The sequence below is a fragment of the Pyrgilauda ruficollis genome, unplaced genomic scaffold, assembly GCF_017590135.1.
Source record: "Pyrgilauda ruficollis isolate IOZ18807 unplaced genomic scaffold, ASM1759013v1 scaffold8, whole genome shotgun sequence".
Taxonomy (NCBI): domain Eukaryota; kingdom Metazoa; phylum Chordata; class Aves; order Passeriformes; family Passeridae; genus Pyrgilauda; species Pyrgilauda ruficollis.
Genome location: NW_024529932.1, coordinates 4,858,159 through 4,878,066, shown reverse-complemented (window position 1 = coordinate 4,878,066; position 19,908 = coordinate 4,858,159). Strand labels below are relative to the sequence as shown.

The 19,908-nt window shown below is 35.3% G+C and overlaps 1 protein-coding gene across 2 annotated transcripts in view; it reads left to right on the top strand.

The window, feature by feature from the left end:
* TNFRSF19 (TNF receptor superfamily member 19) overlaps window positions 1–19,592 on the top strand; it is a 57,615-nt gene extending 38,023 nt beyond the window's left edge. For both annotated transcript variants that reach the window (XM_041487445.1, XM_041487446.1), the window contains 5 exons: window positions 9,963–10,127; window positions 11,391–11,516; window positions 12,381–12,483; window positions 14,520–14,920; window positions 17,341–19,592. In XM_041487445.1, the coding sequence (XP_041343379.1) occupies window positions 9,963–10,127; window positions 11,391–11,516; window positions 12,381–12,483; window positions 14,520–14,913 (788 nt within the window). In that variant the 3' untranslated portion in view covers window positions 14,914–14,920; window positions 17,341–19,592. The remainder of the gene's footprint in view (window positions 1–9,962; window positions 10,128–11,390; window positions 11,517–12,380; window positions 12,484–14,519; window positions 14,921–17,340) is intronic.
* The last annotated feature ends 316 nt before the right edge of the window (window positions 19,593–19,908 follow it).

The following is a 19,908-nucleotide window of genomic DNA, read 5'->3' as shown; positions in this document are numbered from 1 at the left end:
CTTTTCAATGGAAGTGGCATAAAATGTTTAACATCTGTTAAACAGAGGAAGTCAAAGGCCCTCAAAACCCTTCATTGTTTCTTGACAAAACCAGAGTAGGATGCCACCTTCTTGACTGTGAATATGTGTAATGGCTACATCTGTGAGCTGGTGATCTGAAGTTCTCTCTATATGGAGAGATCAAGGGTGGTGTTTAAAACAAATCAGTCTAATTGCACCCTAATTTCTCCTACCCACACACCTCCCATCCCTCCCCATCCCCTGTAGAGAAAGTTCAGGTGATTCCCTCCAAAGCAGATCTTTGCTTTGCTCAGATAAATCTCATTTGCAGAGCTTGACTTGTCAAAGATAACCTTTCAGAATGTCTCCTGTTGTCTATGGCTGATTCCTACTGACTTCTGTTAAAGAGGGCAAATGTTATGTTTCAGATTAAGTGATATAATAAAGCAAGGATCTGGTATATAGCAGCCTTTTGTTCTGTATAACTTGACTTTATCCCCACAGCTTTAAGTGGTGAATTAATAACTGCTTTTCATAAGCTATTGTTATTTCTGATGTCAAAGCTACAGCTTTTTCATTTGTAATACAGTTTGCATGTGCATGCACACTGATGCACTGTAGGTAATTTCTTTGCAGTAAATTACAGCATTTATGATTTCTGCAGTAATTCAACAAGCTGGGGATGCATGGCCAACTTCTAAAGGTGTTCACCTCTGTGTTACAGAATTTTGGAAATGTATATTTAATCCCATGTATTTTGTGTTACTTGCCCCCCTCCAAAAAAAAGTGGTTTTAAAAGATCTTGGGATTGCAAAGTTAAAAACTTAAAAAATATTAGTAGCATTGGTTATGCAACTCTTAACCTTAATTCAGAATTGTAATTCAGCTCAGTGGAGTCTATTATGAAACTGTCTTAATTACATAAACATACTTTTTGTTTTCCCTAGTGCATACTTATTTATCTCCCCAACATGTGCCTTGTGTGGAGAATTTAAGGTAACTTAGTGATCTTTAAACATAATTGTAAACAGGAATAATGTAATTGCTGAGCAAGCCTAAGTCTAGTTTATTTAATTTTGTTCCGGTCTGCATATCACATGACTGTCGGCTGTGCAAAGAGGGGCCCTTGCTCCTTCTGCCAAAGCTTTACAACTGGACAAATTCAACTGGAGAGGAGAAATAAGCTTTTACCTAGCTCAGCTTCTAGCCTAGTGGCTAAAACAACCTCCACGAAGGTGGTAGAAGAGTCTTAATTTTGTACATCTTGACAAAGAGCTCTTAAGCTTTCTCAGAAGGCAGAAACCCATCATTACCTCCTCTTTCAAGAGCTGCATCTGAAAGGCATTATAAGCCGCGCTTGTGATTTGTCTCCTAATTTAATTTTAAAATAAGAGCATAGATTTTTGTTCTCCATAGAGATTTAAGAGAAGTGCAGGCTCCTCTCTGCCTCTGAGTAATTTATGGGAAGAGCAAAGTACATTGTTCTTCTCCAGGTTTCTGTATCTATAGGCTGAGCATGGTGACATAAGGAACTTTTACTCATATGACAGATATTTCAGATTCTATTCTGTATTTAACCTTTTCTTTACATGGCATAGGAAGTATGTGACCTATACAGGCCTCTAGCTTCCCAGATAGATTTGGATTTTAAATTATAGGTTTTACAGCTTAACTGTTGTGTACTTAAGCCTCGTCTCTTAGCCACTTTTGAAAATGGATGCCAAAATACAATGGCATCAATATTTTATGTGTATTAATTTTTAGATTACCCTGAATTATCTGCAATCTGAAAGTTGTGGGTCTTCTTTATTTTATTGCTTGTATATTCTCTCAATTTGGAAATAACCTTTTTAAATTTTAATGTAATAAATAGTCCAGTGTTGAACACACATGCAAATACTTATGTATTTCCAGATCTCTTTGACTATTGATTTTTTATTATTCATATCTAATAACTAGGCTCTTTCTGCATGGGATTTCTATTACTTGGAAGAATTTCCTTGGCATTTATATTTTTCATATTTGGTAGCAAAAAATATTAGTACATTACAGAGAGTTTGAAGAGTGAAGATGTTTCTAACTATCAGGATTTTAACTTTATTGAATTTTCTGGTAGCTGCTGGAACATCTAGATGTCTGGACTAGGTAAGTTATTTGGCCAATTCAAGAAGCTGCTTTTTGACCAAAATAAGGAAATTTGATATTCAAATAGAGTAGTTTTTCTTAATGTATCACTTACTGATATATTTGTTTTTGAATATACAATCACTATTTTGTAAAGTGTTCAAAACTTTATGAATGAATTATACCACTGTATACTCTGCTATTCTGATGACAGAGCAGCTTGCAAACAGAAGTGACATAGCTGAGTACTGTTACCTTTACAAATAATTTTTAAAGTAAGAACAAAAGCCATAGTTCTTATAGTTCTTTAAAATGTATTGCATAAACATATGCAATACATATTGCACAGTGTTGTTTATGGAAATTTGTGTCAACAAACTTAGGGCACACTTGCAATCATTATGAAATCTTTTGCTTTACTCCCTGGCTATTAGCACAGCTGAACCAGAATAAGGAGGGAAATATTTGGGATAGAAAGTGAAGTGTTATAAATTACTTCTTGTTGAATCAGAGACAAAAACTCTCTTATGACTGATTTACATATAATTTCTTGCTTTACTGGTATTTGTACAAATAAATACATAGATGTATATGGAAGAGCACATATGTTCCCTGCCTAGGGGAAGGCTTAGCTGCCCTACCAGCCCTCAGTCATGGACACAGGACAAAGCTTTGCACACTGGTATTTCAACCTACTGAAAACCAACCTATGCACCAATCCAGCCTCATCATCCAGAAGCTTTAAGAGCTTCTTTCAACCTTTTGGAACAGATCTGTAGCCTGTATGCACAGGATTCACAATGTTCAATTACAGTTTTGATTAATGAAAGTGGGTTATTCTCTATTGGCTAAAGAGACAACCTTCAGATGTGTTTTCTCTTCTATTTACATGTGTGCCATTGTCACTTAACTGGTGAATATGCAGGTAGATTCTGAAGGGTTCATGGCCCACTCTCCTCCCTTAGCAAATGGGTGATGGCAGTAGTTGCCCCCATGAACGTGATTTGCTTTTCAGCAAAGCAAACTCCTCCTCTGCTTATATGGGCCACGTCTTGTGGAAGTGTTTTGGGACTGAGAGCAACAGTGTGTACAGAGACTGAATAGAGCAGAAACTGTCATAAACAGACCAAATTGACTCAAATTCTGCACAGGGACGTTTTGTTCTCTAACTGGATAGTCCTAAAGATTAAATAGACTGCACATACAGAATACAAAGTACAAAAATAAAGAAAAAAACTTGCTGCTTTCATTTTCTGTTGAAAAGATGAAACACCTTTCATAGCCCGTGTGGGATGGATAAATTCTAGAGTTGGATTTGAACAAGAGGATAGCCTAAAATAGCATGTTCTATTTCACAGAACATATCTGGCAAAGAATGTGTTTGAAAGTACAAGTTAGAGGTGTTGTAAGAAAATAGATTTTCTGCTGTATGAAGCAATCTCATATGTTCTGACATAAGCTTTACAGGACATTGTTTTAACACATGAAAACACCTAAAAAAGAAGTTGCATTTTCAAGAAAATTGATGTTGCCCACCTGCAGCTGTCAGCGATGTAAAGTTGGCTTCTAGAAGCAAAAGTCAGAAAGGAAATTGTTGACACCACCACAGTCATTAACAGCAGCACAGACTTGGTGCCATCAGATCACGCTGGGTGTTTCCAGCTTATGGAGGAGAGATCTGTCTTTTCTTATCAATACCCAGTTATGTTGGGGGGTAGAATGTGTAGTTTAATGGTGACACAGATTTCATTCCACTTCCTCTGATTTTTTTTTCTTACTCTTAAGTTTTTTCAGGTTATTTGAGGGTAGCAGTGGTTGGTCTGAGCTGTTACTCTAATGAACTTTTGTGTTCACATGGCTAGACAGTTCTTGAAATTGGAAGTTTTTCGTATGAAACAATGTTACTTTTGTGCCCCTATAGTGGCTCAATTTAGATCACCACGGAAATACCAAGATTTCACATCTCTGAACTGCTAAAAGAAAAATGTGTAGCAGAGGTTGTCTTACAGACATTGTGGTGTGTATCCAGTACTGTGGAGTGCATATATATATTAAATTCACATACACAGTGCAATTGTTCTACTATTTTAAACATAAAAGCCTGTCAGCAGCTGCAGTTCATGAAAATACACAGTGCAAGAGAAATGGTCTTGGAAATGAATAAATCACATTTCAAAATTTTAATTTATAAGCATATTTCTCCGGATTTCCAAACAATGGATAAATACTTGAATAGTCATTTTCTCCCCTAGGGCTTTTTGGTCCATTTATTAAAAAAATGACAAAACCAGCAAAATAAAACAAACAAAAAGAAAAAAATTGTAGTCAGCACTTGGAGCACATTTGAAAAATGTGGTTTGACATGATGAACTTTGGGTGTAGGCCGTGCACACAAAAGGCTGTCTTTTTACAGATGTTGGGAGACTCTGTCCCCAGTGTTTACCACAGTCTCCAACAGTAATGTTTAATAAAGTTTCCTACCTCCTACTTGAAAGACCAGGAGAAGGGAGACAATCTGCTGCTTTGTAAAGACTCAGAGATGTATTCAGGGAAACTTGCTTTCCATTTATGTTGATGCTCAGCGGTATATAAAACATATGTATTTAATCTATGTATACAGATATTGTACATGTAGTGTCTGAATTGTCTATATAATATATAAAGCTATATAATACATCCTTTTGCTTGTTTGGGGCTAGGTAAACATACTGCCTTCTTACTTTTAAATGAATATAAACGTCTTTTTTTTTTTTTTTTCCCAAAATGAAGGAATTTCAAAGTGAGCCACATTGCCCTACATTGGCTTGCCTTTTCTGTGGATCAAGGGCACACACATGCAGATAGCCACTGCAGTGCGGCTGACAGGCAGCAACTTGTTAAATTACATAACTTGAGGGTATGTCTGAGCCCTTAATTCTTGTCAAATTAAGGTGGATACCACTGAGTTGGGCCATTCAACATAAAGGTAATGGGAAAACAGTTTTTGTAACAGACAAATATTCCTTTCCCCTGTTGACCAGGAATACCCATATTCCAGGAATAAACAACATTTTAAGCTTTGCGTCTTACTTCCAATCCTGATAGTAACAGATGGCACTCTGTACAATGTTACCATTTTACTGCTTTTTTAGTGCAGCTTGGTTTAGCTTTGTTATTTTGAGTAAACTCTCTTTAGATTAGCATTGACTGGACAGGCTAAGAAAGAAATCCAAACATTTTATTCTCAACTTTACTAGTTAGTATATGTTTCCTATATCCATGGAAGAAACATACAGCATTGCAAGTTCTGTTTTCACATGGTTGATCTACCACAAAAAGCTTTCTTTTAAGTTTGCTGATTCCAGTAGTGACTCTAATTAATAATGGTTCTAAAAAATAATAATAATAAATCGGAGAAAATAAACATGAAATCAGTGACAAAGGAAGTCTTTTTACATTTTGCCCTGTCTCTTGTTGTTTGGTATAATAGGTCGAAAATTCAGCTATTCTGTTTATTGGCAGAAATTTTAGTGATACAGCTGGGATTCATATGTTCCATATTAGCTGAGTTACTGCTGTTTAACTGTCTTGGATTAACAGAAACTTTACTTGCTTTCAAGGACCACACCTCTGCATATAATGTAATATTGGTTAATTAAGGGAAAAAATGTGTATTTAGGCTTACTGCTCAAAATTATGCAGGAGACAGTTTGATATTTTGGGTAATTCTCCTTTTAGCACATTAGCACATTTTCAGAATGTGGTAAAACTAAGACTTAAAAAAGGAAATCAATTTCTTAAATAAAATATGGGTAATATGCACATGCTTTCCACAATCAGAAAACAGTGGGCACTTCCTCCCTCCTTTCTGAATGTATCCCATCCAGTTCACAAAGTGTTTAATTGCATATTTAAATTTAATCATGTAATCATCTAATAGATGTAAGTACAAGTTTAAATTTAAAATGCAACTCCTTGCTTTACTGAAGTGGGACCATTAAGTCTGTGAAAAGAAAGAGTTTATGAAAATGCATACATGTCTGAGTAACACTGAAAGCAGAGTTCAGCAATGCCCAACGGGCCACTTCTACAATAGCAATCCACTTCTGAAATGTTGGTCTCTGCAGGGAAGATCACTATCATTATAATTAGAACTAGACTACAATGGACTGCTCAGAGTAGCTATTCCAAAAAGTTCTTTGAAGGTGAAGATGAGTGGTAGACATTCTCAGGAATAGAAAATTGCTTTCTCAAGTGAAAAAAAAATCAACAAAATAAATCTTAAATAGCTAGATGGCTAAAAAAAATTTCAGTTTTGCCATCCCTATTTAAAATGAAATCACTGTATTTCTAGTTTGAATATTGCTGGTGGACGTTAAAGAAATACATAATTTATAATTTCCTAGAATACGTAATATGTAACCATACTTGAAAATAGATGTATTTTGTAAGCAAATGGATAGAGACAGAAACCTAGAAGCTTCATCTCCTGTGCTCTTTTTCTTTTTTGCCCTTCAAAGTTCACAATTCTTTTTTCTGCAAATTATAAGGCCTAAATGCAAAGAACTGTTTAGTGCTCTTATGTACATTAATACAAATAGGTTATTGATATGAAAACTATTTGAAGATGTTCAGATCAGTTTTTTTTTTGTCTGGTTTTTAAATACTTGTCTAGTCTGTCTTTAATCTTCTAAAGACTAGATCAATTAACTAAAATTGAAAACCTGATACCAAAACACAGTCTGATCTTCACACCTAAGTCAGCACACCTTGCTATATAGACAGGATTTTATATATTTTTACTGCTTCTCACAGATATCCTGGAACTTCATGCAGAAATTTTTTGTCTGCTTAAACTATGAACTGTAAACTACAGCTGCAAGGATCCTAGAAACTGAGTGAAAAGTTTTTTCTGTGGAAGACTAGGTGTTCCTGCCAAGACCATTCAAGTTATGACAAAATTATTATGACACTTATTGCATTTTCTTTAAAAGTAACATTGGAGATTTGGAAAAGAGGCCACAGAACTTAGCTCTGACTGAGAAAGGAGCATGGCTCTGTCCTCTCTGCATGCTCCCTCCAAGGATTTATACAAACTGATGAGGTTCCCCTGAGCCTTCTTGAGCTTGAGCCATCCCAGCTCTCTCAAACTTTGATCATAAGAGAAAGAATCTTCAGTTCCTCAGCCATTTTTGTGGCTAATAGCTAGATGGCTAAAAAAAATTTCAGTTTTGCCATCCCTATTTAAAATGAAATCACTGTATTTCTAGTTTGAATATTGCTGGTGGACGTTAAAGAAATACATAATTTATAATTTCCTAGAATACGTAATATGTAACCATACTTGAAAATAGATGTATTTTGTAAGCAAATGGATAGAGACAGAAACCTAGAAGCTTCATCTCCTGTGCTCTTTTTCTTTTTTGCCCTTCAAAGTTCACAATTCTTTTTTCTGCAAATTATAAGGCCTAAATGCAAAGAACTGTTTAGTGCTGTTATGTACATTAATACAAATAGGTTATTGATATGAAAACTATTTGAAGATGTTCAGATCAGTTTTTTTTTTGTCTGGTTTTTAAATACTTGTCTAGTCTGTCTTTAATCTTCTAAAGACTAGATCAATTAACTAAAATTGAAAACCTGATACCAAAACACAGTCTGATCTTCACACCTAAGTCAGCACACCTTGCTATATAGACAGGATTTTATATATTTTTACTGCTTCTCACAGATATTCTGGAACTTCATGCAGAAATTTTTTGTCTGCTTAAACTATGAACTGTAAACTACAGCTGCAAGGATCCTAGAAACTGAGTGAAAAGTTTTTTCTGTGGAAGACTAGGTGTTCCTGCCAAGACCATTCAAGTTATGACAAAATTATTATGACACTTATTCTTTTTTATTATTTCTTATTCTTTTAAAGTAACATTGGAGATTTGGAAAAGAGGCCATAGAACTTAGCTCTGACTGAGAAAGGAGCATGGCTCTGTCCTCTCTGCATGCTCCCTCCAAGGATTTATACAAACTGATGAGGTTCCCCTGAGCCTTCTTGAGCTTGAGCCATCCCAGCTCTCTCAAACTTTGATCATAAGAGAAAGAATCTTCAGTTCCTCAGCCATTTTTGTGGCTCTCTGTTGTACTTTCTCCAGTTGCTCCACTCTGTGCAGTTTGGCAAGTTGAAAGCATGTAAAAAAGGTCTGCTATGAATTTGCTCTCCAGATTTTGATGTGACAGTGGAACATAATAGTACAAATTGAAGGTAAATGGAAATATTTAAGCAGATGTAAATGCAATAACACTTGTTTCTCTTCATGCTGAAATCAGGAAATGAGCAACTAAACTAACTTTCTTCTGTATAATGTACCCATGATCTGATCTCTTTGCCTTTTTATATTACCCTATTTACTAGCAACTACATGATCCTATAAGCTGCAAAAAGTGTTTTTATTTAATTCATTTGGTGGGTTATTTCTTTCGTTTTCTGGATTCTTTATTTCACAGAATAGAGTGTTTTCTTTGGCATTAAGTGGTCTAAAGTCTTAAAATTAAGTTGATTTTTCAAAATGCCTAGGTTCTGTCAATCCCTATAGGTATTATAACAAAGCAATACGGTATCACAAACACTTCAGTGCTCATGTTTGATGTGTGTAGAGGAAATACCATAACTATTGCAGAAAATTATTCCTTAGTAATACAATTCCACTGATTGCACTACTAAGCTAGGAAGTTCTTTCCTGCCATCATGGAATTGCAGTAATGATATTGAACATTTGTATTTATGTGCAATTTGATTAGAGGTTTTAATATACTCTGGCAGACATCTCACAATTTAAACTTATGACTGCATGGACCATTTCTTAGGATATTATAGTCTTTAGGTTTTAACCAAATATCTTCTGGGGTAAATAGGCACAGTAATTTCTTTTTGAAAGTTAGTAAAATATGGTTTGTGGTTTCTTAAAATTTTGCTGTCATAGAAGTACTCAATGTTTTATTCCTTTTTTCTTATTGAATTTAGGAAGACTTCGCAGTAGATTGAAATAGATGGGTTGTCAAAATTCATAGATGGTTTTAAAAATAATTTAATTTTAAAATATATAATTTAAGACAATTTCGACAGTTTCAACAGTTGTAGTTAAAGTTTTGATCTTTTAAAAATATTTTTCACTTTCTACCTAATGGTGGAAACATTTGCAGCTGGAAACATTGCTTAAGTCTTTACTAATTTGGGTATAAAGTTAATCTGTTGTATGTTGACTAGAGGTATTATCTAGTATTTTTAAAGAAATCACTGAAAAAAAAGAGTTTGCAGAGTTGAAATCTTGGGTTTGATCTTGGAAATGACCATGGTGTCATGACATATGCAACGAAGCAGGATGATAATTTTGACAGCATTTGAACTTCTGTGGGTGTCTCAGTGCCCAGAAAGTTTCCTTATTAAGGGAAGTTCGTGTATTTGTGCCTCCCTCTAGTGGATCACTCTCTCAATTCTGCCCTAGAAAATGTTCTCCATATTAAATTCATGTGGCATTAAACATGCAAATGTCTTTGTTTTCATGGTGAGGATGTGATTCCATTCTCATGGACAGTCTGAATGTGTTTGTGTGCATCTCCGCTCATTATGGCACATTTTGCAATATATCTTTTCTAAGACTCCTTTTCATACTGAAGGTGCTGATGATCATATCTATCTATATGTGCAACTAATGTTGCACATATAATTACATTTTCTTTTTTTCGAAAAACTTGCTCCTCTTTTCTGTGCTGCAATCCTCTTCTGTTTCCCAGACTTTCATTTACATGACTATATTCTGGAAATGTCTGCAGTTTGCCTTAATTATTATTTAATTATATTTCAGGTACTACCAAGGTAAATCTTGTGAAGATCCCTTCAACTGCTTCCAGCCCTCGAGACACCGCTCTGGCAGCTGTTATCTGCAGTGCACTTGCAACGGTGCTCCTGGCTCTTCTCATCCTTTGTGTTATCTATTGCAAGAGGCAGTTCATGGAGAAGAAACCAAGCTGTGAGTTTCCAATTTTTACTGTTTCTTGGTAATATTTATAGAGTGGTATTAGTTTCCAGATCCCTCTGTAGGTAAAGAAATTAAATGTCTACATCATTTAAGCAAGTCTAGCATTGAGACGGTCAATGTAGCAGAGCCCAGGATTCCATCCAAGTTTGCCAGCTCAGTGTGAAAGTTTCAGCTGCTACTGAGAAAATGCTGTGTAAATGCCCAGAAATATTCCAATTGCATCATTCACATGCCATACTCTGCTAGAGGCTGCACAGATACATTTGGACTGTTCATGATCCAAGATGGGACATTACAGAGTTGCCATGCCAATGTGGAAATACCAGTTTGGAAGATCTGTGCATCAAATGCTATTGTGAAACACAGATTAGGTCATCAAGATAATGAATGTGGCCAGTGTAGATGAGAGATTTGTCCTTAGCAGTTTTGGTTTTATGGGCATACTCAAGATGAATTAAATGCCTGAGACAGATCTGTAAATTTCTTTTAAATCCTTAACAGCTCATCAATGTAATTTGTTTATAATAAACATTTTTCTGCCTCTTAATTTAAATTAAGAAAGAAAAAAGTGAAAAGCACTCCAGTTCCCACTTATAGTTTTATAAAACTTTCATTAAAATATGTTTATAGCATCTAATGAACCCTGGATGCCAAACAAGAATACTATCTAGGATGAATTGTTACTGCTGCTCTCAGCACAAGCAGAAATTTACAGAGGTTTACAGAGGCATTGTAAGAATTGTTCCTAACCTAGAATTTGCTTTACACATGAGTTTTGAGAAATTCTGACACAATGAGTTCAGACTTCATTTAGTGAAGTGCAGTAACTTGTTTGCCTTGGCCTACAATTATAGAGATTAAAGGTAGTCTGCTGTTAATATAAAGTTCTTTAAGATAATATAAACAAAATCCCAGTGGCCGAAAGCTGTCTCTGGAAAAGTTCAGATGGGAATCAGTGAGAACCATTAAACATTGCAAAAATGTAACAGTGAATAAAATATACTCTCAAGTCATCAAAATGAGAGCAGATGTCTTCCTAGAAGAGGCTGTAGTTGAACCAGCTGTTCCAGGCTTTGTTGCAAAGTCTGTGGTTTACGTTGTTGGAAGCCACATGGTCGCTGTGGGTCTTTCAATTAGAAAATGTATGGACATACCTTATAGCATGACAATTACACATTTTGTAAAGACAGAGGGCTCTGAGCAGGAAAAAGGGTAACACTTACTGACATGGATTTTTATTCACTTTTTTCAAAGGGTCTCTGAGATCACAAGACATTCACTACAATGGCTCTGAGTTATCCTGTTTTGATAGACCACGGCTAAGTGAATATGAGCACAGAACATGTTGCCAGTGCCAAAGAAGTGCATCACAGACATGTGGTATGTTATGTCTACTGAAGGGTGACTTCATTTTATCTAACACCTGAGTTGTGACAATTCAACTGCAGAGCTAACACTGTCAAACTAACCTTTGTCCTAGGCTAATTTCTTAATAAGCAAAAAGGATTTTTAAGTAGCTATTTGAGGTTCTTTGTTTCTTCCTGTATTCATTTCAGTGACTTCACTTGAAAAAGAAAGCAAAATGTTTATCTCATTTATTTCTGATAAAAATAGCACTGCCTATGGCTTTGAGACTTAAATTAGTGTGAAGGATTTACCAGAGAGTATCTAAGAATGTGGTATGAATGCTAAAGGACATTAACAACCTGGACAATTCAAATCATTGTCATTTTGTGAAGTCATATCACAACAAATGCAGTTATGACATTAAGAAACAATAATAAGACGACATACTAAGACAATCAGAAATAATAATAATAATTAAGAAATGCATAGTTTAACACAAAAGCATAGGCTTAAATATCATCCTGATAGCTTTACTCAGAATGCCTCCACTTATGTGTATTCTATTGAGAAGAAAATTAATTTTAAAAATGGGTACTCATGACTGGATTCTATGCTACTACTAGAGGAAGTATTTGGCTCTTATAAATATTTCAATATTAAAGGAATAAAGATGTTTTTAAAAATGTTTTTACAGCAAGAAATCTCTTGCTGTAAAAACATTTCTCAATCCATGTATTATAATGTAACTGGAAAACTAATACTCAAGTTTGAAGAAAAAGGAATAAAGATGTTTTTAAAAATGTTTTTACAGCAAGAAATCTCTTTCTTGATGAGAGAGTAAGTTTATACAGAGGTTTGATAGTTTTAACACTATTAAAATTAATTTTCATTCCTTAGGACCAGTTCACTTGATTCCCTCACTGTGCTGTGATGAAACCTGTAGCATGGAGCACAGCAGTCACAGTTGTGCTTTCCACTCACAGACCACGCTCAATGAAAGGTAACTTAGTTTTACAAATGTGTATTAAACATTAAGTATTTTTAATGCAGTCAAATTAATATTTATACAGAGACAACAGCTGCTTGAAGTGGAATGATGGATTTTTATGAGCTGTACCCATATCATCCCATGTTGTGCAAGAATGGGTTTATGGTGAAAAAATTAAGTATTACTTAGTAAATACTGACTTGATCCATGGGTTTCTCTGAAGAAGTGCCTTCTCTCACAAGCAGATAATGTTCCTTTTATTCTGTGGCACCTTATAGGCTTTGGCCACCCCCTCTTCTGCTAGCGGTTAACAGGTTGCTGGGGGGATCTGGGGGGATTGCAGTACAGTTCACAAGTGGCATGAAGATTTTTTTTTAAGGAGTTCTTTAGGACTGCAAGATTTGAAATATCTATTATTTCTGAATTTTTAGCAGGTTTTAACTTTTATTTTCTCCCAATCAGCTGAGTATAAGTATAGTAGTAGTTATTTTTACAGTGGGACCATGAGCTAAATATATAAAATTTATGGTGTCCTTCAGAGTTTCCTGGTTACAGATTTTAATACAGGATGTATTTATTTCTTTTAGCTAGTACGATTTTCCATATAAGGTTTAAATTGGTCTTCAGCTGTTTTGTTCTTATGGCCACATGTTACTAAAAATGTAGAGGCGGCTTTTTCATAAGTATTGTTTGTGCAAGGTGACTTAGCGACCTAAGTACAAATATCTAAGTTTTCAATAACAACTTGTTTAAATACCAACAAGCTTCAGTCATTCTTGTATACCACCAAGGCTGACAAATTGAGAGTTGTGTACTTTTTGAGGAATCTTTTGGTTAAGGCTTTAAAAATAACTGTAATATCCATGCTATGTGGACATCAAAGATCCTGTGGTTCCTTCCAGTAGAAATGGAGTATGTGCCAATTTCCTTTGCCAGAATAATGTATTTCCTTCAATTGTGGTGCAATGTCCTGACTTTTGGCCTCATCTCTGAAAATGCTTTGTGTGTATATCAAACTATTCCATGTTTTGGAAATTAGTAAGGCTACTTAAAAACTGTTCTAGGCATGTTAATATGGGACAAGTTTTGTCACACTGCATATCAGACTTAATATAGCCCTTGCATTTTTAAAAATCTGTAGACAGTTTTTGGAAATGAAACATAACTTCCTGGTTTTGTTAATACTTATTTTGGTGTATGTATAGTGAAAAACACTACTGGACTTTCAACACTGTTTGGCACATGTCACTATTATCATGCACTTTAAATACACTAGAGGTAGATAATACTGAGTTTCCAGTTGCACTTTCTTCCATTTTCCATAAAATAAAAATAATGCTTGCTCTTCTTTAACATTATGTCCTTTACAAGTAAAAGAGAATAGAAGAAAAACTTCTTACATTTTGAAGGCTAGACAGAACAAACTGAAAAATCTAAAGTGAATGCATTTTCAAGTTTCAAGCAAACACCAAGTTTCAAGAAGCCTTGTTGCCTATTCCATTCTCCCAGTCTGAAGCCACTTTACTTCTTTTGCTTCCATTAGATATTTGTCTATCTACAATTTGGGGGATTAAAAAATCAAACCAACCAAACCCCCCCCCCCCCCCACCCAGTGTTGAAGATTCTAGACTCTGCCCAACCATCTTTGTTCCTGCACCTTAAGCCTATTACATCTTGTCTCAATACTCTCCTATCCCTGCACTGAGAAAAAAAAACCCATCCTTCTTTGTGACAGTGTTTATACCTGAACACCACTATAGTATTTTTTGTCATATTTCTGACCCTAAATAACCCCAGCTGTAGTTCATGTTTTGTGGAATCCTGGATTCACTGTCTGAAGTATTGGTCACCAGAGCTCTTGTCATTTCCAGCCAAGGAACAAACTGTATTCCTTCTCAATAGAATTAGTTTGTACAGGATGTCTCTAGAGTATTAATATAACCCTGTTAAACCTTCTTGAAATGCCTGTTACAAATTATCAGTAATTAAAATACTGATAATATTTTCTGGAATGATTTGTAAATCATGTGCCTTTTATCCTTCTGCAGAGCTTCTGATTCTGTTGGAGAAATGATTCCTGCTTTCCTTGGTTCTCTTTCACGCTCTGCCTGTGGAGACATTCCAGATGCTTGGCCTCTTATGCAAAACTCAGCTTGTTGTGACAGCATTTCTATCTGTGAATCATATTCAGAACTGGCTGGAGGACCTGCAGAATCCTGCAGCCCTGAGACTGAAAATGCAGCCGCTGTTGAAGTGGATAATAACCAGGAACCAAGTGAAGTACTTATTTCAGCTAAGTCTCTTGCTGGAAATGTTGCAAAGTCCTTTGAAATCTCCGAACATAGAACATGCACAGAAGTTTCATCACTTCAGAACTCAGTGACTGCTGAAGGCCAGCCAAAGACAAAGTGTAATGGAACAACAAATGACTCTACGGACTGATAAAGAGGTAAAAAACAACTACAAAGGAATGAGAATGAATGCTCCAGGCATGTAGAGCTAGATAAATATAGAATTGTAAGAAGTTCTAGGGTTATATTTCTCCATAGGTTACACCTAGCTATTGCTGAAATAAATTAAACCTCTACAAGAGATCCAGTAGTTGCACATTTTTAAATCATTAACTAAATTTGAAAGGTGTAATTACACAAACTGTGGTGTTGAAATATTATTCAGAATACAGGGGTAAGTCTGTACATCAGTCAGCTTTTATCAAGGATTTTTTTCATTAAATTTTAAGAGAAAAATTCAGTTTAATAGCCTTGTGACTAAACCATCGTGTGTGGCTAGCATTTGTTTGAGTGAGAACTGAGGAACTGGCTTTGGTTGTTGCAAACAAAGCATAAAAGACCTACAAGTGTTCATCTAAAAATGTTTACAAGGCCTTTCTGTGGAGTTACTGCAGTAGTACTAGAAACACAAGAGAATCTCAAATGACTCATAATGCCATTTATATTCCCATATCATCAGAAAAAACGTAAGTTAGTCCATAAAATGCAACTTTATCTATAAAAGCTCAGAGAAAATGCAGGTCTGAAGTCAAAATGCAAAGAGGTGATAAACAATTGTTTCAACTATGTAACAATGGAACAATGTTGCAAAAAGTCACATTGCTGCTGCTTCATCATTATATCTTTTTGAATATTAGCTGTGCTCCATATTTTTAAAATGGAATTTTCTACTTTTGGAAGTAATCTGGAGCCTCAAGTAACTAATCTGTGAAAGGATCCTGAATTATGGCCTATGTTCTGATGGCAAGTGGTGTTGTTACTCCAGGCTTATGCAGGCTGTGGCTGGAAAGGTGAAACAGTCTCCTGTGCATGAACTCAGAGGCAGGAACACAAGAAGTTGCCACTAATATTAATAATGCACCAAACTTAATTAAGAAAATTATGCTATCTGTAATTACGAAAAGTTTGGGCCGTCTGCAGAAGAAAAACTGCATTCCTTTGATCCTCTTCCATTTGGTTTGCATTAACACTTTTGTGTTAGTCCTAAATATGAAGCAGAAAGTAATTAGTATTTAGCAAAAACCACACATATCCTGGAAGCGTGTAAGTGCAGTAGTTTCTTTGTGAATCCAGCCTTAATTGTTTAAGTGACATTGTCAAGAGGAGGAAAGGGAAGGGAACTGACTGTTAAATCAAGAATGGCTTTGCCATTGACTTCAATAGAACTTGTCACCCCGAACATCTGCTGTGTCACTGACCACATGAGCCTTATCCAGGTGGCACACCTTTCTCTCAGTGTGTTATTTACAGTGTCAAGTTTTGTCTGTAATAATGCTGGACACTACCTGCCCATGTGTCAGATAGCAGCACTGGCAGTTTTATTTTTTGTGTGCCCAATATCGTTTGGTGACAGTCATATTCTGTAGCTGTGTGTAGGAGGGGACAGTGACATGGATACAACTTCAGATCTCAGCACTGCTAGTTCCCAGCAGTTCTTGATGTTTTAAGGGAATGCATTTCTGTATTAACAAGATGTTAAAAATCAGAATTTTGTGGGTGTTTTCCCACTAAACCATGCATCAACTTCAGAGGTATGCAATTCATATTATTTAAGAATTTTCTTAGATCAAAAGAACCACAGGATTTCAAAAATATGACTACAAAAATTAGCTTTTATTTCACTATACTTGTTACGGTATATGAACTCTAAATTTTCTTATTGATTCCTGTGTGTATGGAGACAGCTTTTCTAGAATCTCAAAATCCTGTATGCTTTGATAGTTTTCTGCTGTCCTCTATTACTACTGAGATTTGTGGATAATTTTGAATAATCAAGGTCTTCAGGAGGGTTAATTTTTTCTTCATTTTTTTTTTTTTTTCCTATAATAGACCCTACTGATTCATTTTGTACAATTTCTCCCCATTCAGACTCTACAGTGCATCATTATGTGTGCATTTTTGGCAGAGAAATATCAGTAGTGTTCATGGGACAGGACCAGGACTAGGCTTACTTGAGATGTATTTTCAGGATGAACACTGGCCAGCTGCACAGCTCCAAGACAAGTTATTTCATCTCAGTCTATAGCATTTTTTCCCATCTGTTCTTCATCTTTCATGTCTTTTTGAAATATTTTGAGGCAAGGATGGTCTTTGTACTGCCTGAAGATGTATTATAGTCTTTCATAGGTCAATGTTTTATTATTATATTTCAAAAGAATAACACAAAATCAGAATATAGCAGATTTTATATATGTACACACGAGTCTAAGCTTTTTAATGTGGGTTTTAATACAGGTTTAGGTGAATTTTACAGCAAGCAGTAAGTATACCTCTACTCTTTTAGTGTTTAGTCAAATATAGAAGTACATACAGGTTTCTTATGAATGTATGTAACCACTCTTCTGTCACTTTGTTTTAGGGACTGGAGCTGTTTCTCTCAGCACTAAAGCTGAATGCTTCCCTTATGCTCCCCTGCTGATTCTCATCAAACATAGTCTGGTCTTCAGTGTTGCATGGTTTCCAATCCATGGGGAAAATGGCATCATTTCACACCTTCTGAGCAGTTGTGTCTGAGCTGGAACAGCTGTGATGTTAAACTTCAAGAAGCATCCTATGAGGACCCTGAAAGTGGATTTATGACCTTTTCAATCTCTATTTCTATTTCCTCAGAGTCTCAAAACATCTAATGGAGTGAGCTTAATAGTATATGTAAATACAGCAAGAAATAAAAATACTTCAGTGTGTGTAGTGGGGGGGGTCTCAAATATGGCTACAGGTGTCAGAAGATGTGGGACAACGTGGTGCCAGTTACTCTGCCTGCAGATTTGTGCATGCATTAGGATTTTTTTTTCTGCTGGTTCTCATTTTAAATAGTATTCCTGCTATTGAAGGACGTAAAAAAATCAATTTCTGTTCATACAAGGATCACCTATTAATAAACTGAAGCTTTTATTATGTATTACATTATAGTCAATAAGCTAGTTTGGGGAGTTAGAGAATTAGCATGTTACAGTATGTGTGGTTGAAGCCCCCTCCATCCAGTTATTACATTTTTGAGAGGTGGCATTGTTCTGTTAAGTGTAGCAGGAGATTAGCTTTAAATTAGATTTAGTTTAATGAAGGTCAGACATATAGATAAGGACATTGTGTTTAATTAGTAGTCTCAGTATTGGAATACAGCACTTCTTGTTATAGCATATAATTTTGAATGTTGAAATAATTGTAATCAACTGTCATATCAAAATGTCAGACTATAGCAGGTGTGCCATGAAAGTATTTATACAGTGAGACTGTTACCAAGATTTTTTATTAATGCATTATTTTTAAGGGTCAAGCTCTGTGGTGAACTAATTCATTCATTTAGGAATCCCTTTCATTCAAGACCCTCTGTACTTATCACTGTAGTACTGCGTCAATTCAAATTTTCCACACAAAACATAAGAAGTGGTTTGCTTTATCACATCCCTTAATATCATTTTTTCCCAGCCATTTTCATCCCTAAAATAGTTTTTCTTCTGTGGATAATGCCAGTAACCTCCACTGATTCATGACACTCAACAGGCTCATACTTGTCTGTGATGAACTCTAGCAATTATTCCTTCAAGTACCCAATGTGCCTTGACTAAAGCAAAGCAATCAGCAAAACTGATGCCAACAAATTGGCAATAAATATTACTCATCTTTCCACACATGGTTTGTGTGGCAATGGAAATGTTGAGACAGTATTCAGAATCCATTATGGAAAAAGACTTTTGCTTTGAAGCACACAGAAGGTTGGACCTGCACAAAAATAGCTAAAAACAGTACAGGCAGCCATGGCAGAGCTCTTCACCAGTGAGATTTATCCATTGTGCAAAAGCCATAACAGTTCCCAAATTCAAACCAAAGTGAACAAGTTACCCAAGTGATTTTCTGGCTGTTGTTGGGTTTGGTGTTTTAAGTAGTAGATACCACCTTTTGGTCACTGATGGAATAATAAGCATTTATACAGTACAATTACTCAGATAAATACCTTCACATATATATTTAAATATGAATAGTTTTGAATAATTTTTTTGTATACTTTCATACATTTAAAAAGTTACAAAACATTATTTTTCACTACATGTGCATGATGATATGTGTGCTTCTTTGTATATACTTTGTAAATAAATAAAAAAAATCCAATGTGCATTTCAGTATATGGCAAAATATTTCCAGAACATATGGAGATTTAACTTTTCACTAACAACAGTTCTTGAAAAAGCAATATTCAAAAATTTTGCCAGCATCTGCCACAGTAATGTTTTCCCATTGGAATTTAAACTTTGTATAATTGTTTTTATCCAGCAACCCTAGAAAAATATACTTTTTTTTTTAATGAGTGAAAGTTTGAGAGCAATTTGGGAGGAAAAAATTAAGAGAGTGTTTTTTAGATATATGTGTATATTTTGTATATACTTTTTTCCTTAATTTAACCAAATTGGTCTTTTGTATATTGCCTGTGGCAAGCAATGTTGTACATGCCAATAGAAAACATCCACTATGCCTGCATTTAGACTGCCCACATGTCATGTCTAGGGACTTACAGTGCTCTTTTAAATACTCCTTTAACAAATGTAAATTAAAACCTTGTATAAATTGTTTTGTAATACTTTTTCTACTTGTGAATAAAATGTTACGTGAACCAGTCTTGGTTTGTTGACCTCAAATTAATAATAGCTTTGTGCACAAATTTAGTGATGAATTCTTCTAATTCTTTTAGGATTCCATAATGGGGTAATTATATTAAGGTTATGGTAGAATTTGGTGCGCCTTTGTCTTGAGATGTTTGCAGTTTAGCAGTGACATCATTCTTCAAGCAGGAGGACCCTGAAGAAGCAGTAAATTAACATCAATGCTTAAAATCATAGTACTTCAAAACTGTTTAAAAATTCTGCTTCTCAAGAAGGGGGGGGAAAAAGAGGTGGGGGGAAAAAGTCAGATTGCTGTCTTTACAATGTCTTAG